Source organism: Gopherus evgoodei, chromosome 10, assembly GCF_007399415.2.
Source record: "Gopherus evgoodei ecotype Sinaloan lineage chromosome 10, rGopEvg1_v1.p, whole genome shotgun sequence".
Taxonomy (NCBI): domain Eukaryota; kingdom Metazoa; phylum Chordata; order Testudines; family Testudinidae; genus Gopherus; species Gopherus evgoodei.
Genome location: NC_044331.1, coordinates 62,385,299 through 62,413,001, shown reverse-complemented (window position 1 = coordinate 62,413,001; position 27,703 = coordinate 62,385,299). Strand labels below are relative to the sequence as shown.

At 40.1% G+C, this 27,703-nt stretch overlaps 1 protein-coding gene across 4 annotated transcripts in view; it reads right to left on the bottom strand.

Annotated features, from left to right (window-relative positions):
* Positions 1–874: 874 nt before the first annotated feature.
* The window catches only part of ATF7IP2 (activating transcription factor 7 interacting protein 2), a 77,501-nt gene continuing 50,672 nt past the window's right edge, over positions 875–27,703 (bottom strand). For 3 of the 4 annotated variants that reach the window (XM_030577266.1, XM_030577265.1, XM_030577267.1), the window contains 6 exons: positions 15,772–15,834; positions 14,269–14,339; positions 13,580–13,644; positions 10,264–10,333; positions 8,006–8,109; positions 875–2,492 (listed from right to left, as the gene is read on the bottom strand). In XM_030577266.1, the coding sequence (XP_030433126.1) occupies positions 2,076–2,492; positions 8,006–8,109; positions 10,264–10,333; positions 13,580–13,644; positions 14,269–14,339; positions 15,772–15,834 (790 nt within the window). In that variant the 3' untranslated portion in view covers positions 875–2,075. The remainder of the gene's footprint in view (positions 2,493–8,005; positions 8,110–10,263; positions 10,334–13,579; positions 13,645–14,268; positions 14,340–15,771; positions 15,835–27,703) is intronic. The other variant, XM_030577269.1, reaches the window with a different exon arrangement.

The window sequence follows — 27,703 nt, the reverse complement described above, 5'->3', positions numbered from 1 at the left end:
GCCATGATATAGGCATAGTCTGTGTCTGTTTGGACTAGGTGGAGCATTGGTCTAATGCCTGCTCTGAAACTGTTTTTTGGTCAGGTGACTGGAACTGAGGTGGTAGAATAACTTGCCTATCCCTATCTGACTAATCAGACCTCAGATCAGAAGCAGCAGATAGTGGTGAAAGGTCTTGGCAACCTTAAAACTGAAAAGGGAGAAGTAAACTTCCTTTGTGAGTCCATAGAGATTTAGGACAGGGAAATTGGAGAAATTTGAATATGCTATTCTATCTTTTATCTCTCTCTACCCCACATTCCCCACGGGAGAAGCTACTGTCTTTCTTTTATCACCTATATCTTTCCCTTTTGGAGATACTTGGACTACACTATCTTCTCGATCAGTTACTATAGGCTGAACAAGCAGTGAACTTGTGCTACTGCTCCTACTGTTAGTTGGAGCTGGAGTGGAGAAGCTACAGGATCCTAAGACATGTAAAAAAATAAAAACTTCTGAACAAAACAATATAATTAATCCTAGCTAGCTAACTATGACTAAAACTAGCTAATGATGCTTTCTTGCTTGAAGAGGTGGTTCTGGAGAGGTTCTAATCTAGTCTATCCACAACCCTGGTTAGAATGAACTGAAGTTTCCTGAGTGCCATGCTTTTATATAGGCTCATCCTCAGAATGCTCAAGAACAGTGAGGGAAAAGGCAGGAGAGCACTCCAACAGGCACTGTTAGAAAGTATTCCACCACTCAAGATGCACCAAGGGTGCAACCCAAGAGTGAGAATACGTAGAGGCCAAAGAACAGCAAATTATTGCAACAAAATGATCTTTCAAGTTGCTTTGTTAGAATTTTGCCATCTTTTAAAATACCTCTTTATATGAAAACTTTTGTTTAATATAGAAAGAATCAAACTTACTGGGTTTTTTAAATATTGTGAGTAACTTACATAACATGATCTAAACTATACAATAAAAAATATGTTGCTTAAATTAATCCAGATATTGACTATTTCTTTATATACTTGCTGTAATGGACACACTACAAATATCACCAAATTCATTTCAATATACATATCTACATAAACAGAAAGCCAACTGCCACCACACTGCCTTTGTAATTAATAATTTTGTAAACTAATATTCTAGAACCATCACTAACTTAAGTAATGGGTCACCTAATTCTTTGTGGCATTATCAAATGTCTGTCTGGATAAGTAATAACTACCATTGTACCACACCTAAAGGCAAGTGAAGCCTCTTTAATATTAGAAGAAACAATCAGGTGAAGTACTTATACAGCACTGGAAAACATTTATTTATAAACATTTTAATCAACTTTCCCAGAAGCTTAATTCTTGTCCCAAATGGGTGACAATGAAACAATCTCCTGGTGTTCCTTTACAATGCAGCATCTCTAAAAAGATCATGGTCCAGCTGATTGTCTCAAGTGATGGTAGTAATAATACAGGAACTATAGTGTTTAAATATCATCCCATTGTATACAGAGACTTTCATCCTTACAAGCATTTTTCAGAGGCTCCAGAATCATGGAGATGCTCCTGTAGTACTCTGAGTACAGAAGTACAAGAACTAAAACCTTCTGAAAGCTTGTGCACCATTTAGTGAAGGAAATAGAACACAAAAAACCCACTATTCCACAAAAAAACAAAAAGGGTGAGCAAAACACCACAAAACTCATGACATGTTCCATTTCTCACCTCATGATCATCATCACAATTCATAGTTACCAAGTAGAAACTTATTCCTTTTTTGCCCCAAGTACATCCTACATGAAAGGAATGGGAGGGAGGGGAAGGATTGAGAAGGAAAATAACTAAACTAAACACAGAACTGAAATTAGATTTATAAACAGAATTCTTAGTATCAAATTATTAGAAACAACTTATAAAATGCATAGAACAATGCTCAGAATATAAATAACAGATAGTTGGCATGATAGATAAGAAACGGAACTGAGTGAATACAGTCTGTGGTACAATTCATTCCTTGGCTCTGAGTTGTTTACAAATAAAAATACAATATTTCTAACTGAAACAACCGTGTAACAGTTATTGAGGTAACTTATGAGTCTTCCAGAGAAATTAAAGTAATTGATTGTATATCACAAAACGGTCCATAACGTCCACATACATCTTTTGATTGTATAGAAAAGTAGTACTTCTTGGAGGCTGTAAATTGTGATAAAGAACAAGCCATTGGTAGGGGCAAAGCCTTTATTTCTCCTATTTTCTTCCAGTGAGGTGCAGTACTGTTACTGGAGTGTTCATGGTATATGAACAAGTGATAGCTCTCTACAGGAGCGCACTTGGGATCAATCTCTGTAACAGTCCATGAGAGTGCAATACCTTTTGGATTTTGCACCTGAGCCAGTTTTAGTTCAGGCTTCTGAGGTGGCACAGTGTCTCTGAATCCATCCTTGAGTTCTGGGTATGGAGGTATTCTTGGTAGTGGAGGAAGATGTGGAAACTGTTCAAGAACCTAGGGAGCATTAAAAAAAAAAAAGGTGAATAACTTAGAAATATTACAGTAATGCTACAATATGAACAAATCAACCAGAGTGTGCTAACTTTTGATTCAGATTAAGTGTTTCCATTTTAGGAAATAGTTTCAAAAATGTTAAGGAGCTCATTGTATCAGCTTTACCAAAAAAGTTTTTTGTATTGTGGTAAATAACGCTGCATTAGTCTCATTTTAGGTATTCATTAGTTCAGTAATTCTTAGAATGACTCTATGGATAAGAATACTAAATTCAAAACAAAGAAGAGTATTTTGTTAAGTTGTTTTGTTTTCTGATATGTCATGCTGAAATGCTTTATTTATTGAATTTGTGTTACTTTGGAAGGATTTTTTTAAAAAAGTGGTAAAGACTCCCTCTAAACTAGAGTATTTTACAGTCTCTAAGAGGTCAACAGACCAGAACAGTCACAGGAAATAATCTATTGCTGCTACACACATGCTTACGTTTTGCTAACTGATTTTATTTTCCATAAATCCAATACTCTCCCACCGCACTCCGCAAAAAGCAGAAGACACTACTAACAAACATTGTGCTAAGATTATTTTTAGTTGTCCCAAAATGAGTGCTGTAGAGGTCAACATTATATCTAATTGAATTGTGACTATGCAAATCTATCCAGTGTTCTGTTATTGCACTCTGATAAATTTTCCAAAAAATACCTAGAGAGAGATAGCTAGGGAGGGATAGCTCAGTTGTTTGAGCATTGGCCTGCTAAACCCAGGTTTGTGAGTTCAATCCTTGAGGGGGCCATTTAGGGATTTGCGGATTGGTCCTGCTTTGAGCAGGGGGTTGCACTAGATGATCTCCTGAGGTCCCTTCCAACCCTAATAATCTATGATTCTATTCAGCCAGAGAGCAGCACATCCACAGGATGGAAAGGTTTTAAAAAAGTAAACTTTACCAATATGAATAATACTATAGGTATCTTGATGAAGTTTTAATTATTATTAGGGAATTTTGACAGCCATCCTGCAATCAGATTGTATGATATTGGTACAGAACAATGTAAAATGCTGAAAGAAAGAGTTGATGTTCCTATCTCACTGGCAATTACCAGAGCAGAAAGCTTGCACTCTATGTAGGTCATCAAAAAAAGAAAAAAGTTAAACTGACCGATCTTTAAAAACTGCTGCTTAGATTCGATCTCAGAAGAAATACAAGTGCAGCTGTGAAGAGAGTCTGTCATAGCTATTTTAGAAGAGTCATTCTGGTTTCAGAGCCTTTTGAACATCCAGAAGAACAGAATAATAAAAAGCAGGACTGACAACAGTGGTTCCACCCTTCTCTTAGTAGTATAGTTAGTTTAAAAAAATCCCAAACCATATAAATGCCTTTTCTGCCTATACATTTTTCTTTCTGATAATCAGTTACCCCTGAGGATATACTGTAGACAGTTCTGTACATCTATTAACAAAATATTTTAGACTGAAAACAATTCACTGTTCCTGGAAGCATCTGTACTGTTCCACTAAACATTTATAGTCCTGACAGGTCACAAGATAGATCATAAAATCCTGTTACCACATTTGGTTTTATGCTTTTAGCACAAGACATGCAAACATTTCTCGGGTGGATAGAATCAGATCTCTTTCTCACCCGGACCTTCCCTGGCATTAGTCAATCCCTTCCCTCCTACCATTAAGCTCTTTCAAGAATCACATTACCCCTTTTTCTTCCCCACGGTGCTTCCTTAGAAGGATCCCAGCCAATCTCTTTGAGGTGAAAAAGACAGAAAAATGATTGGAGTCTCCCCTTCGCCATGTGCTGGCACCTTCTGCAGATATTACTCTCCCATGGCTCCCAGCCCTAACCCAATGGAAAGCTCTGCAAGTCATATAAGTCACTTTCTCAAAAGCAGGGACATAATTTCAGAAAAATTCAAGGGAGCAAAGCTATGTCAGCATATACAATACTATATGTGACAATTGTGACACTGCACTCCATATTCTTCATAGTGATATGATGATAGGATTACAATGTATTTTATGCAAAATAAGTCATGGGATGTGTCATTGGAAAAGTTATGATTTGCTGAATACGATTATCCTATTTGTATGCATGTATCATTTTTGTATCTGAAGTTATGAATATTGACTATGTATCTGTATTTCAAATGTAGTTACACCTGGGTAACGTCCACTAGACAAGATGCTTTAAGTCTAGATAGTGGGTGGGGAAGGATCTTTTCAGGGCAATGGGCCATTAGGAAAAAACAACAAGCCTTAGGATAAGCTTATCTCCCACCTGGGGAGCTTTCCTGAAAATGTTACAGACAGCCTCCAAATAATGGCTGCTATGACTCTACAACAGTGGTTCCCTAACTGGGGTTTGTGAACCTGGGGGTTTGCGAAATGTTACAGGGGATTCTCAGGAAAAAATTCCCTAATGGTGGATAGAGCTGTCCCTAGGGACCGTGGGCAGCACGGGGCCAGCAGCCCGGAGTCCCTGGACTTCCAAGACCTAAGCAGACCAAAGCAAGTATGTCTATCACACTGAGGAGATATAAACTTCAAAAAACTCTTTATTAGAAATGGAAAAGGAAGTGGATATTTTTTGCTGTTTTTAAAATTAAATAGGCAGCTAGTATAGTTTTTAAAATTATGAAGAACAAGTTGAAGCTTTGTTGTAACACGCATTGTTTGCCTGGACTGCTCAAGACTGAATGCTTGTGTAAGTGGAATTCTTTGAGTCGGCTTCTTAAATGCCTCCATGCTGTTTCACATCTGATACTCCTTGATGAAACATAGGAGCCTTGTCTTATAACGGGCTTGTTCAAAGTGATACAAGCTACAAAAGTCAGATCTTGGAAGAGTGTTGCCATTTTCATAATGTAATAAAAATACTGTATTGCTAAATAATAGTGTGTAATAAGCATGTCATAAAAACAAAATTTATATTTCCAAGATCACTGCTTTTATAATTTATACTCAGGTAAAGGAGAAAATCCCTGGAAATATTCATTTTTAGGAGGGGGTTCGCGAGACCTGACATTTTAGTGAAAGGGGTTCACAGATTGTTAAAGTTTGGGAACCACTGCTCAACAACATGTGATTAGACCACATGTCTCTGGACTCCATCATGGGATGTCAGTAGCTTTCCACAGACTAGTCTGGGAACCAAGCTTTGGGAACAAAGGGTTCCTGCTATATGTAAAAGCTATATAAGGCAGGGAGTGACATCATCTGGTGTTCTTCACTCCCCACCCAAGAAGACTCCTAAAAACACCTGTGGAACAAAGTCTGAACTGAGGGAAGTGCTGGACCCAGGCTAAAGGGATTTCTAGCCTGTGAATGAAACACCTGGGGATTCCAAGTTGTAAAATAGGTGCAGCTTGCCCCGTAAGAATCTGCAGCCTACTTGTATCATCTTAGGGTGAGAATCTGCTAGTCATATTCAATATATTAAGCTTAGTTTGCATTTTATTTGTTCAGTAATCTGCTTTGATCTGTTTGCTATCACTTAAAATGTATCTTTTGTAGATAATAAATTCGTTTTTGCTTTATCTAAACCAGTGAGTTGAAGTGAAGTGTGTGGGAATCATAGCTCGGGGAAAAAGCTGTACCCTAGTTCCAAGTGGCACCCTAGATGGAACCCATCACATTTATTATATAATATTCTAAAAAAATCAGGGATGGGACAAAAAGAGAGATATAATGGAGCATAAAGACCTATGAAAAGCTGGGGGGGGAGGTGAAGGGGAAAGAGGCAACTGCCACCGCTATCCCATAACAAATGATGCTCCTGTCCAAGAAGGGAGAGCTCCATCCAGAGTTACATTTTCAGTCTCAGTGCTCAGAAGCCATCCCCAAACCCTTCAATAGAAATGAACTAATATTATTTGTTTCAAGATAGTGGACAGAATATGCTGGGCATAAACACAAAAGACAGTACCCATACTGAAGAGCCTGTACTTTACAGAACCAGGCTTCCTTTCATCCATAATGTGATGCTGCAGTTAGGGAGAGGCTCCAGCCTCTTACTTGTCATGCTTCTTGTTCAGCTGCTGTGTGGGTTGCCTATAGATATTAGATAGTTTTGTGTCTCAGCAGTGGATGGATGGGTGGGAGGCAGATGCTCAAATGTTATTAGGAGGTAAGAAGAAACAGATGTCCCTTGAAGATGACATTTTGATCCGTCTTACCTCTACAAAACTGAAGGTGCTGTGTGGTGTACCCTTTATAGTGGCCTGCCCAGGGTTCAAACCGGGCTAGTATGCAGCAGTATGGTATACCAGCTCCTCTCCCAAGTTGCTATTATCTATATCTATATAATTTAAGAGACGAGTTAGTGGTTATGGTTGAAGAGAACCTTGAAAACGAGAAGTAACCAAAACAGTGACACCTATCTGTGTCTGGAATAACAGCTCCAAGAAATGTGAGGTGACCCATACATCTCAGTGGGATGTTAACTCACATGCCCAATCATGAGCAATGGCATACTTACTTTAAAGTATCATTAAGGCATGCAAGATAGAAGAATGGGGTGGGAATACAGATTGCAGATCTGCACAATCCACAGTGAATGATCTCTCGCTGTGGTACCATGAGTGGGTGACGTTCTAGAGTTTTTGTTTGTTTGTTTTTTGGTCCCCAATCAAAGAGGAGCAAAGCACAAGAAGCATCGCAGAACCCAGCAGGGTACTTGAGCCCCACCATGGATAAGCCAAGCCAAAGCAGCTTAGTAGAACCCAATGGAATATTCAAATACCCCCATATATGGACCCCAGAGACCACACATGATCATGTTTTGAACATGTGCACAATTGATTGTGAACAGTGCCTCATTCTGGCAACTCAAATTAGTGGAATTTATTTGTGGGTGGAATAGTTATAAAACATTCACATTTAGATACTTGATCTTTAACTTACTGCTCCCTCATTCTAGCACTAATTTTTAGATACTGGATAAGGACTGAATACAGAAAGTCTTGGACCCCTGATGGGTGAAATTTTCACCCCCCTTTTCACTCACTCAATTTCAGAACGTTTCCTCCCCACCTCCTGACTGAAATTTTCCTTGCTGGTCTTTGCCCCATGATAGATATTCCACTGCAACATTTTCTACAATAATTTTTAGAAAAGTTCATTTTAGCATGTAGCAATACCTATTTGATTGATGTTCTTGCTTCAATACTGCTTCTTCTAATAGTTAGATTTTTGTTAGAATCTCCACCATTTTAGGAGTCATTATTGTAGTAAAAGTATTTCATGGTCACTGAAGACTTTACTACTCTTTTCATAATACAATACTACCTCCTTGTGGCTCAAAGGAGTAAACTTACATTTTGTTTTAAACTAGATTCCTTGGCAAAGGGTAATGATAGCGTCTTTTAGTAAAAATGTCCTTTAAAAGCCTGTTTTAATTCCCATTAAGTTGTATATCAGAGATTCATGAAGAGCTAGTTAGTTGGAATTTGTAAACACTCCAAATTTAAAAATAAAAATTGTAAAAAGCTTGAGAAAGAAAAAATTACCTGATGTGATGCTTGTGCTGGTGGTTCAAGGTGATTTGATTTGGAGCCTGCTGTCTTTGAATTACTTTTGTTTAACACAGAATTTTGGTCTTCTTTTAACTTACCTGTAAATAAAATGCAAGTTTTAAATACTGTAATTTTCCAGCTATTGAAAGTGAACTGGGTTAAAAACCTTATTTCACAGATTTGTGGTTTATGTTTACATACTGAGGATTTCTCAGGGATTGTGCAAGGTTCTAGATCAGGGGTAGGCAACTTATGGCATGCGTACCAAAGGCGGCACATGACCTGATTTTCAATGGCACTAACACTGCCCGGGTCCTGGCCACTGGTCCGGGGGCGGGGCTCTGCATTTTAATTTAATTTTAAATTAAGCTTCTTTAACATTTTAAAAACATTATTTACTTTACATACAACAGTTTAGTTAGAAAGAGACCTTCTAAAAATGTTTTAAATGTATTATTGGCACACGAAACCTTAAATTAGAGTGAATAAATGAAAGCTCAGCATGCCACTTCTGAAAGGCTGCCGACCCCTATTCTAGACCGAGGACTGTGGAGAATGAAATCTCCGTTTATCTACAAAACACACAAGCAGCAGAGTGTAGACTTGTTCACACTATTAAAGTACTTCAGCTGGACGTATACGGGCTATCAGTAAGTGAGAGTAAGGGGGATAGTTCAGTCTTCATTTCATTTAATTGTCCATCTTGATGTTTTCATCTTGATCAAAACAGAAGTAGATAAGTTAATGGAGGATAGGTGTATCAATGGCTGTTAGCCAAGATGGTCATGGATGCAACCCCATGCTCTGGGTATCCCTTAACCTTTGATTGCTAGAAGTTGGGAGGGAACGACAGGGATGGATCACTTGATAAATCCACCTGTTCTGTTCATTTCTTCTGAAGTATCTGGCACTGGCCACTGTCGGAAGACAAGATAGTGGGCCAGATGGACCATTATTCTGACCCAGTATACCGACTCTTATGCTCTGACTTCCTATTCACACTGAACGCAGACCACCAACTCAGTTAACAGAGTTTTAGCTGAACATCCCTAAGATCTTACATTAAATACAACATCTTCATCCATTCCAAAATGATCTTATGTTCCATCTGGAATTTTTTCCAGGATACTGCCTAACATCCATTCCATTGCAAAAAAGTGGCATGTGATGTTAAATTATTACAAAGATTCTGATCCAGTTTCAAAAATTCATACAAAAAACATAGAATCAACAGCAGCCCAGTGCTTTTTAACTCCAGGATAGAGCATTAGTTCTGTACACACTGAGAAGGAAGAAGGCAACCTACCAAGCCAGCCACTAATACTATTTCCTGCAGCACCCTGAGTTCTCCCATCCAGATCTTGACCCAGAACAAATACGGCTTAGTTTACAAAAATTAATGAGATTACAAATCACCCCAAGGCAGTATATTGCCAAATAACTTTTAGTGAAACCAAACTACTGGAGCTCAAATCCTGAAGTTGGACAATTATAGATGATTTGTAGCAAAAATAATGTTATTTACCAGCAACTAGAGTTCTCTAAACATATGACCCATGAAAGTCCATATTATGTCTCCCTTATCCTTTGCTACCGCACTTCCTCCTCACCTAAACATAAAACACTCTGCACCTAACTGGGGGTCTTCTCATTGTAGGAGCAGTGGTAGGCAAGTAGCCAGCTCATTCTGTGGTGGGGAACAAGTCTTCACCCACTGATGGATGAGGAATAGGAATCTCTCCTCATTATGGGGAATATTTAAGAAGGCAAATCAGGCTGTATCGTGACTAATCGGCTCTGGGTCCCTGGCTCCTATTTCAGTTGTTAGGCAGGTGGGAAGAGATTGGTCAGATGCAGCCTTCAGTCTTAGTGAAACACCAGTTAATGACTGGCATCTGCTTGTATCATTGAAGAGACGCACTAGGAACAGTTGCAGTAACAGGGTCTTTTATCATTACAGTTGGAACACTAGATCCATGAGTCAATAAGCATACATTCCTTAAAAAAAACAAACTACTTTAGAACTGTTCTTGGATTGCAAGGTACTCTACTACAGAGGAGATATGCAGAAGCAGTTCCCTTCAGGAGAAAGCTTTTTCTTTTAAGGAATGGGTCCCAATCTCACAACTCCACAAGATTATTTTCTCTTAGGTTTAAAATAAATTACTAAATCAAATCATTCATACTTACACCTATTACATTTTAAGTTCTCATTTTCAGTATCTCTATAAAGAAAATTATTTTTCCTTCACCTCTATCAAAACTGTGCTTTTCTTCTTCTGTTAGATCAATCACTGCAGATTTTGTTTTTCCTTCAGCCAACTGTAAAAACAATGTCAATTCCAATTAAATTGTTTCTACAATGGCTTAATTATAAATGTGTATAAATACTTCTACTTCTGTTAAAATTTATGAACCATCAGGATGCAAACTTACTTGTAAATTAAACTACCAGAAATCCTCATTTTTATATAAAACTTCTTGCAGATGTGAAAAACAACAGAAATAAGTACCGTGTATAAGTGTCAGTATGTGTAAGAACTCAGACATTAAAAAAAGTATACTTGATAGATCACAGTAGATCACTTAGCCAATCAATCAGTCAACAGTATGAGGACAAAAACTATAAAAGATGGATTTTATAAACATTAATGCATCTCAATGGTAATTATACAGATCTTGGCTCTCTAAGAGCAAATCTACACAGACAGTTTTTCACTGGTTTCCTTCTAGGTAGATATGCTTTAGGAAAAGTTTTCAGATAGCTTGCCAATGCACAAGACTGCCAGTAAACTTCTTATTTCTAGGGTTGTCTGAAATAAAACCTTCTTTCCCTCTTGCTAAGGGAAGATGTAGAATTGTTTACTTTATTAAATATAGTAATTCAATTGTAAACTTAAGGAATCATTTAATGTAACTAAACAAGTATTTGTATAGTGGTTTTATATAGATTTTAAACAATTAGGTCTTATAGACACTATCTTCCCTTCCCCCCACTAATTCCTGCAGTTGTTCCCACTGGTAGAAGTGTAGTGGGAAGAGAGCAGTTTTCCCACCACTATCTTGTCTAAATATTCCGAGTAGGCTTATACTACATAGCAGTAGAAATACCAGGTGCCCCATATATACCAGTTCTTACACTTTTGCTACTACCAGTGAAGTCCCACTTTTCATTAACCAAACCAGGGATTTTTAATTATTTCGGGGGGGGCGGGGCGGGAAAGGGGGCAGGGAGATGGGAGGGAAGGCACATCAGGGAGCTTTGTGTGTAAACTGATCATTAAAGTGATTTAGAACAATCTGGACACAGACCATCTAAAAAAATGGATATAATTTGAACATGTTTTGTTGCTAAAGTCTAATCACAAGCTTAGCCTGCTTAAATTATATATACAAATTGGTTTATATAAAAATATTCTCTGATTTGAACTAAATAAGAAATGTGGTTTTGAATAGCATTTTCAAACTGTTATGTGAAAGACTGGGTGTAACATTTAATCTACATTTTGAAAAAAGTCAACGTTAAATGAAAAGCTTCAGTAATAAACCCAACCTAAAGTACTTCTCTACATAGTGGGGAAATGCACTCTAAGGAGGTGTGATTTCTAAAGTGCACTAATGTATTGATCGTTAATTGGTCCACCTAGACCTGCTGGTGCATACTAAAGGTTCCTTAGTGTACTTTAATATGTTTCAAATGGCACTATGTTAAAGAGCGTTAGGAAAGCTTTAGTGTGCAACAGCAGAATCTACACAGACCAATTAATGTGTACCACATTAATGCACTTTAGAAATCACACTCATATAATGCACTTTGCCACACCATGTAGAAAAGCTCTTAGTGTATTGTAAGTAAGTGAATACCAGATAAGCTTATTAACCATTTGAATAGAAGTATACAAATGACACGATTCAACCACACTAGTGTGGAAAAATATCCAGGAAAAAATGGTAAAGGTGAAGTTAAGGTTGCGACTATATATCAGTAATACAAGAATTACAGTCCTTATGTTAATGTTTTTGAAGAATAAGTCCACAAGTCTGCTTTAGACTTTAGAGACAACTCTTGCTGACCTTATCTTGGCAAATTATATGGTTTCCTAGCCCTAATTTTGCCTGCAAGATGAGAGGCTTTTGTTGGGTCCTGTAGGAACACAGCCTTTTGAGAAAGTGTTTGGGATTGACCTTCACCTTGCTTATCAAAAGGGAACAAAACATGAAAATATTTAATACTTGTTACATAGGCTTGGAAGGATTAGATTTTTAATCGGTAAATGTCAATTTCATCATGTACACACAAAAAGATGAAAAAACATTTCCATTGATGATGATCAAAATTTATAGACAGGAAAATAAAAATGCTGCTTGAAAATTTAGTACAGTTTGATTTAAAAAACAGATTTACTTTGTATATGTTGACATGTAACGTTGATAATTTGTGTTTTAATGGTGGTAAAGCTTTAACCTTTTGAATATCAGTGTCTACTATTATTAAATTGTCAAATCCCCTCCATAAAAATAAAAAAAAATAAAAAAAAGCTTTAAAAATAAACAAACATTCTATCAAAACTATAAACAGCATCTAATTCTGCCAAGTACACAGGAAGGGAGGAGGGTCTGCTTCCCTGATCTTTTCCTTCCTTAGCCCTCTGTACAGATCTCCTAGGAATTTCAAGAGTAGATATTCCACCTGATGAGTTTTGGGAGTGTGTGTGTTTGGGTGGGTGAATGCAGGGTCCTTAGAAGAAAGCAAAGACATGAGGGACATATTTTCCGTGTGTTCTGTAATCCAGTCGATGTTAAGGGTTATCTTTCTTAAGAATGTCAAAAGTGACTGCTACAGTTTTATGTGGGGAATACTTTCTGCTTTTAAAAGGTGACTTGTACATAATTATTTTAATTGGAATTGCACTTTATTTTGTTTCTGTCTGAGTATGAAGATGGCCTAAAAAAGTTCTTATTTTTTCCACATTAGAAATATGAATAATGTCAAGCCTCGTCTTCCCTGATTTTGCTTAGAGATCTCACAGTATGCTTATGGTGAGCTCTCACTTGAGGGATGGCGGAGCTGAATTTTAAAAAGTTATCCTTTACCCAAACTATTATTCACTGAAGCTGAATAGGTGTTTACAAAAAACCAAAAAGTTTTGGAACAGAGAGAAAAAATCCCTTCTCCCTTTCATATGCTGAATTTCTCTGTCTCTTGTGATCTCATCATTTCACCAGTTCTTCAGGCATTAAAGTCTGCCAGGGTAGACAAGAACTACAGAGAAGTAGAAGGCAACACAAACTCAATATTGTTTTCACTGCAGTTCACCTTTAAAATGTGAAAATGAGGTAACAGCAATGTGCACAACAGTCCCTCCTTCTACAAGGTGCCAAAGAGGAACCAGAACGTGCTGTATCTGCACAGAATGGTAAATGACCTGAAGTATCAAGCATCACCACCATAACATTTGAAAAACAAAACAAAAACAAAAAAACAGGCTGTTTCATTATCTTACATACAAACGATTAAATTTAACTTTAAGTTTTAGCAAATGAGCATGAGAAAAACTCTTAACCTACCTTGTTTTTGGACTGAGCTTTAGTGGAAATTTCTGCTTGTGTAGAAACTAATTTTTTTTGAATATCTGAAACAATTTTCACAAAAGATTAAAACAATTCAACTTTTAGTTAATACACCTGGTTGATGCAGGATTCAAGAATGTCCACGTAATAAGTGGAATACCAGAAAATTACCAGATAGACTTGTTGGCATACATGCAGCAATCAGCCGTAAGTGAATGACACAGGGACTCACTGAGAATGTCCGATATTACCCTCTCTACCCCAATGCAATAGTCTGGCAATCAAGTCAGACAGCCAAGATCTCTTCTAGAGGGGCCCCTGAAGTCCAAAGACACCTCTGTAAAACTAGGGAGAAGCCTCTACAGCTGCATATTTAGGAATGCTCACAGACAGTGGGCCAGCACAGATGCTAAACTCTTTTTTGACTCGATAGGGCCTCAAAAAGCGCTAATTGTTAGTGAGAAAAATTTTCAAGAATGGTTAGCGAGATAGGTAAAGCAAATGGAAGTTTTAATCATAACTGATGGTTGCTCTTACTCTTCTTAAACAGCAACCAAGGAAATTTGTATTTTGATATAAATTAAAAAGAGAAAAAGCATTACTTGTAGGCTACTATGGTAGTTTAATTATATTAATCAAATCTCTTTTGATTAGGATGTATACATGCCAAGGTTAGTTTTGGATACCTGAATTGTTTGCAGTTGTTACTGTTGTTGAATTTCTGCTTTCCACAGAAATCAGTATAACTTCATCAGAGCTGACAAATAAAACAAAAAATTTATTCACCAAAATCAAAACGTTAGAGATGCAAGAAAACAAGGGCCCCCTCCTCAAATGTAAGTTAACAAGAACTAGCTACAGCACATTTAAAAGCCAAGAATCTCAGATGGTTGATTTAACAAGAAATCAATTGTATTTTACTGAACAAAATAAAACAAATGCATTTTATAGCACCATGGCTAGCTGTAAACTCCAAAATAATAGAATATGAATCATTCAAATAAAGAGCTCTCCAAATACCACGACTCAGTATTTGATTAGGCAGACACTTTTTAAAATCTCTTCAGCTTTGCATTACAATGCACTGATCTGACCATTACTATATCTCCATCACATAACAGCAGAAGGCAAAATAGTTCAAAAGTGTTCATGTTCTAAGATAACATTTTCAAAAAACAACCCTGGTTATTTCATTTAGAAAAACTAAGAATGGGAAGTCTATTGATTTCTTTATGGCAACAATCACCCTAAACGAACCCACAACAGAAAAATGTGCACGTACACAGAGGTGTGGGTATCTGAAATTTGCTTATCAATTAGAAATTTCTACGTACACTTTGAACCTGTAACCCTCAAACCGCCACATTAAAAACAAACAAAAAAACCCCAAACACCTTATTATCCCAAGGTCCTGACCTATGACATATCTGAAATATCCACTGTCCAAATCCCAGAGTCCTTTGAATCCCCATTCTAGAATTCTCTTTGCTGTTTTAGACAGGGATGAAAATGCTGTAATATGTTATTTATATCAATTTTTCATTTTGCCATAAAGCTGAAGTAGGAAAACAAAGCTAAATATAACGTCACATGTAAAAAGATAAAAGCATCATTTATATATTCATATTGAAAATTTCATGAGTCGCACATTTCCGTGTGTTTTAGTAATCCTCCAGGAATTCATCAACCTAAAAAAAAGTCACACTTGTCTGAAAATGTTAGAACAAAAAGTATTTAAGATTACTATAACTGAAGGAATATGGAGAAAAACATTTGTTTTTAAGGGGTTTACAAATAATACAATCAAGTTTACTGCTTTCCTTATATAGTCAATTAGTTCCCTGTGTTCTTTGTGTTAATCTTTTATGTGGCACCAGAGGAAAGATAAAGAGTTTTAAAAATAAAAATAGGATTGTAAAAGCACAAAGATCAACATGGGAACTCAGGAACATGTATAGTACCTAAAATTACTATTCATGTTTTTTTTCAAATGTACTACGTTTCATGTTGACAGTGTTGCCTGAACACTGGACACCAACAATGTCATAAGTAGTTTCATGAAATTCATATTAAGATTGATATTCACTATGAAACATTTCTTATATTACTATTTGGATGCAGATTATCTGTTTAATATTAAAAACAGTAAACAAAATATTACAAGAATATATTAATTCAATTTCACTTACCTGGTATTTTCACCTCCTGTGACTGGATCAATACAGAACCATCTCTGGGTCTTCCCCTCCTGCCTGGGAAAGGCATGAGGACTGACCATCAAATCAATCAATCAATCTGCAGCATGCTAAAGCCCTCTAAATTCTCTCTTGGAGATCAGTGGTTTGTTCTCCCCCCTCTCAAAGTAAAGATAGTCACATTTTTTTCCTTATCTCCTTAAATTATACAAACTTTCCTCCAGGAATCAAAATCCATTGGGGAGGGCGAGGGGGTTTCTGTGCTGACCCAGTCATGGAAAGCAAATTAGCATGTAAGTGGAATTAAGGTTTACAGTTTATAACCCCATTTATTATAGCACAAGCTTTGTGATCTGAAAAGCAATACCCCAGCTAGCACCCTGAGTGAGAAAGAAAAGAAAGACTAAGGGCTTGTCTACATCAGAAAGTTGCAGCGCTGGTGAGGGAGTTACAGCGCTGCAACTTTGAGAGTGTCCACATCTGCAGGGCATCACCAGCGCTGCAACTCCCTGTTTGCAGCGCTGGCCGTACTCCCGTTTTGTCTCGGGTGTAGAGGATCCAGCGCTGGTGATCCAGCGCTGGTAATGCAATGTAGACACTCACCAGCGCTTTTCTTGACCTCCGTGGAAGGAGGAAGCCTCTGGTAATCAAGCTGGTTTCCTTTCCCGGTTTGCTCTCTCGGTCCCGGAGCCAGCCAGCAAACCGCAGGGAAGGAGACCTGCTTGCTCGGGGTTCCGGGACCGAGAGAGCAAACCGGGAACGCCGCGGTTTGCTCTCTCGGTCCCGGAGCCAGCCAGCAAACCGCGGGGAAGGAGACCTGCTTGCTCAGGGTTCCGGGACCGAGAGAGCAAACCGGGAACGCCGCGGTTTGCTCTCTCGGTCCCGGAGCCAGCCAGCAAACCGCGGGGAAGGAGACCTGCTTGCTCGGGGTTCCGGGACCGAGAGAGCAAACCGGGAACGCCGCGGTTTGCTCTCTCGGTCCCGGAGCCAGCCAGCAAACCGCGGGGAAGGAGACCTGCTTGCTCGGGGTTCCGGGACCGAGAGAGCAAACCGCGGCGAAGCTGGTTTCCTTTCCCGGTTTGCTCTCTCGGTCCCGGAACCCCGAGCAAGCAGGTCTCCTTCCCCGCGGTTTGCTGGCTGGCTCCGGGACCGAGAGAGCAAACCGCGGCGTTCCCGGTTTGCTCTCTCGGTCCCGGAACCCCGAGCAAGCAGGTCTCCTTCCCCGCGGTTTGCTGGCTGGCTCCGGGACCGAGAGAGCAAACCGCGGCGTTCCCGGTTTGCTCTCTCGGTCCCGGAACCCCGAGCAAGCAGGTCTCCTTCCCCGCGGTTTGCTGGCTGGCTCCGGGACCGAGAGAGCAAACCGCGGCGTTCCCGGTTTGCTCTCTCGGTCCCGGAACCCCGAGCAAGCAGGTCTCCTTCCCCGCGGTTTGCTGGCTGGCTCCGGGACCGAGAGAGCAAACCGCGGCGAAGCTGGTTTCCTTTCCCGGTTTGCTCTCTCGGTCCCGGAACCCCCCTTGAAGCCGCCCAACAGCGCTGCAGTGTGGCCACATCTAACACCACTTGCAGCGCTGGTTGCTGTAAGTGTGGCCACTCTGCAGCGCTGGCCCTATACAGCTGTACTAATACAGCTGTAACAACCAGCGCTGCAAAATTTTAGATGTAGACATGGCCTAAGTAGTGAAGAACGAGGAAGCCTCAGGAATGTGGGAGGAGAACTCCATTTCCCGTTCACTCCCTTTGAAAGATGTCTAAGTACTGCTCCAATTACTTTGCAATTAAATGCTGCCTCAGCTGACAATTGTGCATTCAGATAGTGACACTTTCTAAAAGGAACTGAGAGAACACCACAATTCCTTTGCAAAATCATCCAGTGATTCTTCCCCTCTGTGCCTAGAAGACAGAACTGTTCTAGTGTAATGGCATGATTTTATATAGCAAGAGACACTGTATGCCCTGATGCAGGATTTATTTCATTTGCCAAAGATAAAATTTTGAAACATTTTAGATTGTTCAAACATGATGAAAAAGAGACTACTTTCCTGATGTTAAACATCTCTAATTAACATGGTGCTTACAATTATGGCGGAAGCCACCAATCCATCTATAATAGGGCTCCCAACTTTGGTAACAGTAAGAGCTGAACAGGTGATAGCAACGATGGCATATTTTTAAAATGGCTACCAATGGAGACAGGTCCAAACGTTAATGGTCTGGAGGGCCAATGATAACCTGCTAGGAATATGAAGGGGAGAAAAATAATAATAATAATAATAATTAAAAAAAAAAAAGACTGCCCTAAGAATTGTAGTGGGGATGCTCTCACTGTTTCCACCAATCTATGAAAGGCATTAAAGGCTCATGTTTGTTCCACCATTAAAGGCTACAAGAGTCAGATATCAACAACTTTCTCGTGGAAGACATAGAAGGTAATTAAAATCTTAATTTAACACTTCTCTAAATCCCTGGTAGAAAGCTAGCAGAAACAGTCTGACTGCACTTAGCTTGAGGGAGTTTATAAATAGTCCTTCTCTTCAAAATGCAGCCCCAACACTTACAGGCTGTACACGCAGCGCCCATTCATCCATTCAGACTTACACCAACAATTCAAAAATTATAAAGCTGAAAGTTACCACTATGATCATCTATTCAGACCTCCTGTATAACACAGGATATAGGACTTCCCTGCATTAATTCCTATTTGAACTAGAGCATATCTTGATTTGAAAACTGCCATTGATGCAGACTCCACCACAAGCCTTGGTAAATTTTTCCAATCTGTTAATTACTTTTACTGTTAAAAATCTGCATCTTATTTCCAATCTGAATTTGTTAAGCTTCAATTTGCAACCACTACATTATGTTATAACATTGTCTGGTAGATAGCAGAGCCCATTATCAAATTTTTGTTCCCTGTGTACACTTTTAAGCTTCAAGTCACCCCTTAATGTTCTCGCTGATAACAAATAGATTGTGCTATGTGCATCTTTCACTATAAGGCATGTTTTCCAATTCTTTTATCATTCTTGTGGCTCTTCTCTAATTTATCAATATCTTTCCTGAATCGATGACACCAGAGCTGAAAAAATATTCCACCAGCAGCTGCACCTGTATCAAATACAGAGGCAATATAATCTATGTACTTCTGCTTGAGAGTCTCCAGTTCATACATCCAAGGATCACATTAGCCCTTTTAGCCACTGCATTGTAGTTGGAGCACACGTTCAGCTGATTATCCACCAAGACCCAATTTATCACTTTGTGTCCCCCAGATTATAAAAGCTGCCAACATAAAACTACTCTATCCCCAAAAAGGGAAGTTAGATGTTGTTGATCATTCTGCATTATAGAGATACATTAGGTGGGGAAAAAGAGTTTACTGTAGAAGTTTTTAGCATATAGCCCAAATTTCCTAACGCTTTGCACAAACTGTGATAAATGGAACAATAGAAAAGAATTAGCGGTTAAATCTTATACTGCTTGTAGAGTGAAAATCTATCTAAGAGCATGACACATTTTCATAACCTATTTTTATGGCTGCTTAAAGGTATTTTTAACTGCATGTCTAGTTGGATAAATGTCACTGGGTATAAAAAGTTATGAAATTGTAACCAAAACCAAAAAAAGGAGTATAAAGGGAAATAGACTCTCTCACAGGTGCATGGGAGATGCTGACATTATTCTCCAACTGGATAATCCAAGTGTGTTTCAAACTGCAAAGGGCAAAATGAAACGATTGATTGATAAGTATTATGCTGTTAAACACAAACTATTATCTTTGTTAAGTTTGCCAAAATATAATGACATTGTTTAAGTATGTCAAGGTGAAAAATTTGGGTGTATTAGTTTATGATTTACTCTAGCCTGCTCACCACAAAATAGATATTTGATGGTGACTAGAGAGTGCTAGGTGAATGGCTAACCTCAACTGTAGAAAGAAGTGTGTGTGTGTGTGTGTGTGTGTGTGTGTGTGTAGATATATATTTATTTATTTTTTTTAATATATAAAAAACATGAAATGATGACCAATTCAGAACTGTGCAAGCTACAGGCCTGGACTGGTAAGTGTATTAATCTGTTTCTGCTGGTTAATCTTACACACCTAATCTTTGATTAACAAAAACTGATTGATCTTGGCTAGTTCATGTGTCACTGATTAATAATCTGAACTGAACCCATTCTTACAAAGTGATTCAGTAAGCGGCAACTTTGAAGCAATCTTTGTATTGCTTCAGAGGGCTAAGAAGCTGACTACATTTCCAGGGTAAAGTATGTACAAGAATTAATCGTATGTTATGGTAACTTCATTATTCAAGTTTTGACTGATTATGTTAATGCAATAATATAATCAATTGTTGATTCTGTTCATATTACTGGAAATTTGTTAACCAAATTCCAGTTATGATTTTGATTTGATAACTGTTGTTTAAACCTTAGTTAAGATTTGTAATAGCTTTAGTTAGAAGTTTGCCTTTCATAATGACTTAAAATCCATAAAAATCATAAAGCCATTTTTTCTTTCAAAAAATAGCAATAAGGGTCACAATATCTTCAATCTGAGGCTGAAGGTCATTTGGTTAAATATCTCAAAGCCCCTTGGCTCTGTTCCTAAATTAATACTGTTATCCTCACATCTAATTTTAGGAGATAAACCAGTTGTCTGATCCCTTTGTGGCAGCCAGCTTCAAGTCTGCGGACGTGCAAACTCTTTCTATGTTTATTTGGACCAACAGATGACCCTCCTCCAAAAGTATTTTCTTGGCTTTCCAGTCCTAAAAACAAAGGCAACCCTTTAGTATCCAAATTATTTGGTATAATCTCAAACCAAGCCAATATGACATCCGTTATTCCCAGTCCTCATGATAACCCTTCTTGCTGAGTCAGGTGAAGGCACTATAATGAGACAGACTTTGTCCTTCTCTGAGAGCCCAATGGTGACAAGAAAGTTAAAGAGGACATGAACAAGGCTTAGCCCTCATACAGGGGTTTCCTAGGAAGGGCTTTGCAGAGTACCGCAAATAAGCCACTAAATGCTGTAGAAGTATAATTATGAGGAGACTCACAGGGAGCTTCTCTCTGGCTTTAGCAATCTTCAGAAATCAATCCACATCCTACTTGTCCATGTTTTGGCTTCAGGAAGCAAAAGACGGGATATTCAGGAGAATCTGCCCCAGAGTCCAAACACTTCTGTCCTCTTATGCCTGAGCTATTTCCAATCATGTGCCACAGTGTTTCAAACTGCAGCACTATGGCATAGGACATGCAGCAAGAGCAAAGAAGGCTCACAGTACACACAGAATGTATCCTCTGTACTGGAAACACAGCACTCTGTAACACAGGTGACCAGATAGCAAGCATGAAACATTGTTGACTATATATGACAAAGCCCTTAACATCAGGTCATCTGGACACCCTACTCTGTTATGCAAACAGTGGAGGTTTTCTTAAATTTTTATAGTCTCCAAATTCATGCTGCTTGAAGAGACAAAGCAGCAAGTATATAAGGCCAAATGTCTTATAATTCCATGAGAGGCAGGAATCAACCTGGGAGCTCAAAGGGGGCAAGTGTAATTTAAGTTGGCCATTAAAGCTGCCTGCTTGCTTGAGAGAGAAAGTAAAATGTGCTATGGCAGATACAGTCACAGTAATATTTAATTTTTTAAGATATGAGAATCCCAAAAGCTAGTGGGCAAAAGTCAAAATGTCTGCCTACAAAACTATCCATACAATGTAAATACAATATCTGTGTATGCATTTTCAGAAGCTTACCCAAAGTTTTTTAAAATTACATATTCAACTACTGAAGAGTAGGTGCATGTTATACACATTCTACAACATAGACATTCAAAATAAATTGTAATAAGGTGCCATATATTAAAAAAACCTGCCCAGAGCAGCAATTTACATTTAAAATTGTCATTTTCACAAGCAAAAAAGGTTAGAAACAAGTTAATATAGTAGTTTAGGTTCTTACTGAACTAACAGAACCTTATAGAAAGATTCATGACTAACAGAACATTTATAATCCCCCCGGCATCATAGCTAGAGATTGCTGAATTTGAGAATAATTTGATTATTTCAGGACCTTCAACTCCAACTCCTTCACCATTATTTCCTGGCTTATACAGCTGGGCAAACATTATATGAACAGATATTAATTTTGTGAATTTCAGAAAAAAAAATTTCAAGTGTTTTTATTATTCTCCCAGCTCTAATTATAAAGTTATGAACTGCTACATTAGCTTATTAGTTGTTCCTTCACTATGTATATCATACATGAATTTCACACAGCAGATATGCCACAAAACACTCTGATAACTACACAGGTGTAGTTAGATATGAACATCAAGTAGCAGACCAGTAAAGAACAAAATTGTTGTTGTCAAGGTCTTTTCCCCACTTTGAACTTTAGCATCCAAAAAGTGGGGACCAGCATGACCACTTTTAAGCTTAATTACCAGCTTAAATTTGGTACGCTTCCTAGAACTTTAGAACAAACAGATTAATAAAACACATGCACCTTTACATACACTACTATTTATGTAAACTACAAGAGTTTTCACATTTTAAGGACAATTTTTAACCAGTTAATTCGGGGAAACTTTCACGGGAGAGTGCATCAGCTACTTTGTTAGAAGCTCCTGAAATGTGTTGAATTTCAAAATCAGAATCTTGGAGAGCTAAACTCCATCGAAGCAGTTTTTTGTTGTTTCCCTTGGCAGTATGAAGCCACTTTAGCGCAGCATGGTCGGTTTGTTGTTGGAACCACCGTCCCCAAACGTATGGTCGTAGCTTTTCCAGGGCATACACAATAGCGTAGCATTTTTTTTCACTGATTGACCAGTGGCTTTCCCTCTTAGACAGTTTCTTGCTGAGAAAACGACAGGATGGAAGTTTTGATCCGGTCCTTCCTGCATTAAAACTGCTCCCACACCACGCTTAGATGCATCTGTGGTTATTAGGAATGGTTTGTTAAAGTCTGGGGCCCTTAGCACAGGGTCAGACAAGAGTGTCGCCTTAAGCTGGGTAAAGGCCTTCTGACACTCATCAGTTCACTTAATTGCATTTGGCTGGGTCTTTTTGGTCAGGTCTGTTAGTGGGGCAGCGATTTGGCTGTAGTGTGGTACAAATCACCTGTAATACCGGGCCCAAGCCTAAGGAGGATTGGACCTGTTTCTTGGACTTTGGGACAGGATACTTTTGTATAGCATCCACCTTGGCCTGTAGGGCGTTTGTTGTTCCTTGACCCACCTGGTGTCCCAGGTAAGTCACTCTGTTTTGGCCTATTTGACACTTTTTAGCCTTAACAGTTAGTTCTGCCTGTCTGATGCGCTCAAAGACTTTTTCCAGGTGTTCTAGGTGTTCGGCCCATGAATCAGAAAAAATGGCCACATCATCGAGGTAGGCAACTGCATATTTTCCCAATCCTGCTAGGATACCATCTACAAGTCTTCTGAAGGTGGTGGGTGCATTTTGCAGCCCGAAAGGAAGCACATTAAATTCATACACCCCTGCATAGGTGATGAAGGCTGACCTTTCTTTGGCGGGTTCATCTAGCGGTACTTGCCAGTACCCCTTGGTTAAGTCTATTGTAGAGATGAACTGGGCACATCCCAATTTTTCCAATAGCTCATTGGTGCGTGGCATTGGATAGTTGTCGGGATGAGTTACTGCATTTAGCTTATGGTAGTCCACGCAAAAGCGTATGTCTCCATCTGGTTTGGGTACCAGAACCACTGGAGATGCCCATGCACTGGTAGAGGAGCGGATTATACCCATCTGTAGCATGTTTTGGATCTAAAGTTCTATAGCAGCTTGGGCATGAGGAGACACCCGGTAGGGTGGGGTTCTAATTGGGTGAGCATTACCTGTGTCAATAGAGTGGTATGCCCGTTCAGTCCGTCCTGGGATGGCTGAGAACAATGGGGTGAAGCTAGTGCACAGCTTCTTAATCTGTTGCCGCTGCAAACGTTGCAAGGTTGTGGAGAGGGTCACCTCTTCCATGCCACCGTTACTCATGGCCATACACAAGTTCAAACGGTGAAAACCTAAACTGAGAAGTGGTACAGCCCTGTAGGCAGAAAGCAACTCCTGCAACACTAGGTCCCAATCATTGGAGTGTTCATTTACGAATTTATGTATCATGGCCCCCAAAGTTCCATTAAACCTCTCCACCAGGCCGTTGGTTTGATGGTGGTAAGGGGTGGCAACCAAGTGATTCACCCCATGAGCTTCCCACAGATCTTTCATGGTCCCTGCCAGGAAATTAGTTCCTGAATCTGTGAGGATGTCGGAGGGCCAATCTACCCGATGTCGCAGGGCCAATCTACCCTGGCAAAAATGTCTGTTAAGGCCTGGCACACAGTTTTGGCTCTGGTGTTGCTTAGAGCTACTGCTTCCAGCCATCGGGTAGCAAAGTCCACGAAAGTCAGTATGTACTGCTTTCATTTGAAGGTCTTTTTTGGGAAAGGACCTAGAATATCCACAGCTACTTGCTGAAATGGGACCTCAATTATGGGGAGTGGCTAGAGAGGGGCTCTGACCTGGTCTTGGGGCTTTCCCACTCTTTGGCGCACCTCACAAGACAGGACATAATTAGCAACGTCCTTGCTCATCCCCTCCCAGTGGAAGGACTTCCCCAACCTGTCTTTGGTTCTGTTCACCCCAGCACGGCCACTGGGATGATCATGGGCTAAGCTTAAGAGCTTTCCCCGGTACTTAGTTGGAACTACCAACTGTTTCTTAGGATGCCAGTCTTCCTAGTGTCCACCAGAAAGAGTCTCCTTGTATAAAAGTCCTTGTTCTACAACAAACCGGGATCGGTTAGAAGAGCTGAGAGGCGGTGGGGAGCTCCGTGCCACCGCCCAAGCTTTCTGAAGGCTGTCATCTGCTTCCTGCTCAGTCTGGAACTGTTCCCTTGAGGCTGGGGTCACCAGTTCTTCCTCAGACTGTGGACTTGGGCTTGGTCCCTCTGGAAGTGATGTAGGTGATGGGGTTGTTTTCGTTGATGGTGAACCGCTTGCGCACTATGCGATATTTCAGGCTCTGGCTGAGCCTCGGGGGTAGGGTTGTCTGCCACTTCTGCCAGTTCAGGCCTGCTGGCGCCCTTTGGCGTTGAGATTGGAGATGGGCTTGCAAGCGCTGGCATCAGTGCTGGCAATGGTTCTGGTGCTAGTTGCTTTTCCAGTTCCGGTTTTGGGACTGGATGCACTATGGCTGTTGCCTCGTTGGCAGGGGATCCAGGTCCACCACCTCTGTCTGGGTCTCTGGTAACACAGACGGGGCCCTTGTAGACGACTCAGGAACAGGGATGGGTCTGGAAGCTTGCCTGGCTTGGCTGCGTGTAACCATTCCCACCCTCTTGGCCCGCTTCACCTGGTTGGCCAAGTCTTCCCCCAGTAGCATGGGGATGGGATAATTGTCATAGACTGCAAAAGTCCACATTCCTGACCAGCCTTTGTACTGGACAGGCAGCTCAGCTGTAGGCAAGTCTACAGATTTTGACATGAATGGATAAATTGTCACTTGGGCCTCTGGGTTGATGAATTTGGGATCCACTAAGCATTGGTGGATAGCTGACACTTGTGCCCCATGTCTCTCCATGCGATAACCTTCTTTCCGCCCACTCTCAAGGTTTCCCTTCGCTCTGAGGGTATCTGAAAGGTATCTAGGCCTGGGGATCTTTGGTGTGATGGTGGTGTAATGAACTGCACTTGGTTGGGGTTCTTGGGACAGTTGGCCTTTATATGTCCCAGTTCATTACATTTAAAGCATCGCCCAGCTGACTGGTCACTGGACCGAGGTAGGTTGCTGGAGACTGGTGAGGTGGGACAATAGGGTGTCTGGGGCTTTCCTTGGGTTGTAGGTGGGGTCTTGGGTTGCCCTTGGTGATAAAGGTTTATTTTCTGTTTGCCCTCTGTGATATTCGCTCCCCTTGCTAGTAGCTTTTTTCTTTTCTGCCACTTCCACCCATCTGGCTCCAATCTCCCCCGCCTCGGTTACAGTTTTGGGTTTCCCATCTAGGATGTACCCTTCTATTTCCTCAGGAACACCATCTAAGAACTGCTCCATTTGCATTAGGAAGGACAGCTCTGGCAGAGAGTTAGCATTTGCTCCTGATATCCAGGCATCCCAATTCTTCCCAATGTGGTAGGCGTGTCGGGTAAATGACACCTCTGGTTTCCAGTTTAGGGCTCTGAACCGCCGAAGGGCATGCTCAGGTGTTAGCCTCATTCTGATTCTGGCCTTGGTTTGAAAAAGTTTATAATCATTCATGTTTTCTCTAGGCATTTCAGCCGCCACCTCTGCTAAGGGTCCACTGAGCTGTGGCCTCAGCTCTATCATGTACTGGTCTGCAGAGATGCTGTACCCAAGGCAGGCCCTTTCAAAATTTTCTAAGAAGGCCTCAGTATTATCACCTGCCTTTTAGGTGGGGAATTTCCTGGAATGGGAAACAGTACCTGGAGAAGGGTTGTTAGGGTTGGCTGGTACCTCCTGCTTAGCCTTTGCTAAGTCCAGTTCATGCTTTCTCTCTCTTTCCCTCTCTTCCATCTCTTTTTCTTTTACCTCTAGCTCTTTTTGTTTCCTCTCTCTCTCTCTCTCCCGTGGTCAGCTTCTTTGGCTTTTTCTTCTCTTTTGTGGGCTGCTTTTTCCCTGGCTATTTCTGCATTAATTAGTTCCATCTGTCTCTTATGTTCGTTGTCTCTCTCTGTTGCTTCTAGCCTTGCCAGTTTCTGTTTAACGACTTCCTTGGAACTCATTGTTCCTGCTTTCTTGTGCTGGCCGCATCCCTCTGCAGCTTACTGACTGCTTGGTTAACAGAGATTTCCTTGGTTAACAGAGATTTTCTAACTAGCTATGCCCGAGAGGCAGAAAGAAAGAAAACAATTCACTTGTAAGTGCCTTTTGCTGGCTGTCTGCTGGCTCACAGCTTGAGCCTCCTCTTACAAAGACCCTTGTTAAAAAACTTAACACCTCTGCCCTCAGGCTGCTTTCCAAGCAGCTAGAAAGGAGAGAAAAAAAAATCCTACTGGCTTTTGGTTCCTAAAAATCCCACCTCTAGCACCATGTCAAGGTCTTTTCCCCACTTTGAACTTTAGCGTCCAAAAAGTGGGGACCTGCATGATCACTTTTAAGCTTAATTACCAGCTTAAATTTAGTACGCTGCCACCAGCCAAAAATATAGTGTTTGGCACACTTCTGTTCCCCCAAAACCTTCCCTGGGGAACCCAAGACCCAAACCCCTTGGATCTGAACAAAAGGAGAAATTAGCCTCCCCCTCCTCTTTCCCCCCCCCCCAGACTTTCCCCTCCCTGGGTTACCCTGAGAGGCTACACTGATCCAAACTCCTTGGATCTTAAAACAAAGAGGAATTAACCATTCCCTTCCTTTTTCCCCCCACCAATCCCTGGTGAGTTCAGACCCAATTCCCTTGGGCCTTAAAACAAGGAAAAAAATCAATCAGGTTCTTAAAAAAGGAAAGCTTTTAATTAAAGAAAGAAAAAAGGTAAAAATTATCTCTGTAAAATCAGGATGGAAAATGTTTACAGGGTTTTCAGATTCATATAGCCTAGAGGGACCTCTCCCCTCTTAGCCTGAGATTCAAAGTTACAGCAAACAGAGGTAAAAATCCTTCCAGCAAAAGACATATTTACAAGTTAAGAAAACAAACATAAGACTAATCCACCTTTCCTGGCTATTACTTACTATTTTGAAACATGAGAGACTGATTCAGAAAGATTGGAGAAAACCTGGGTGTACGTCTGGTCCCTCTTAGCCCCAAGAGCGAACAAGGAACAAAACAAACAGCACAAACAAAGACTTCCCTCCACCAAGATTTGAAAGTATCTTGTTCCCCCATTGGTCCTCTGGTCAGGTGTCAGCCACGTTCACTGAGCTTCTTAACCCTTTACAGGTAAAAGAGACATTA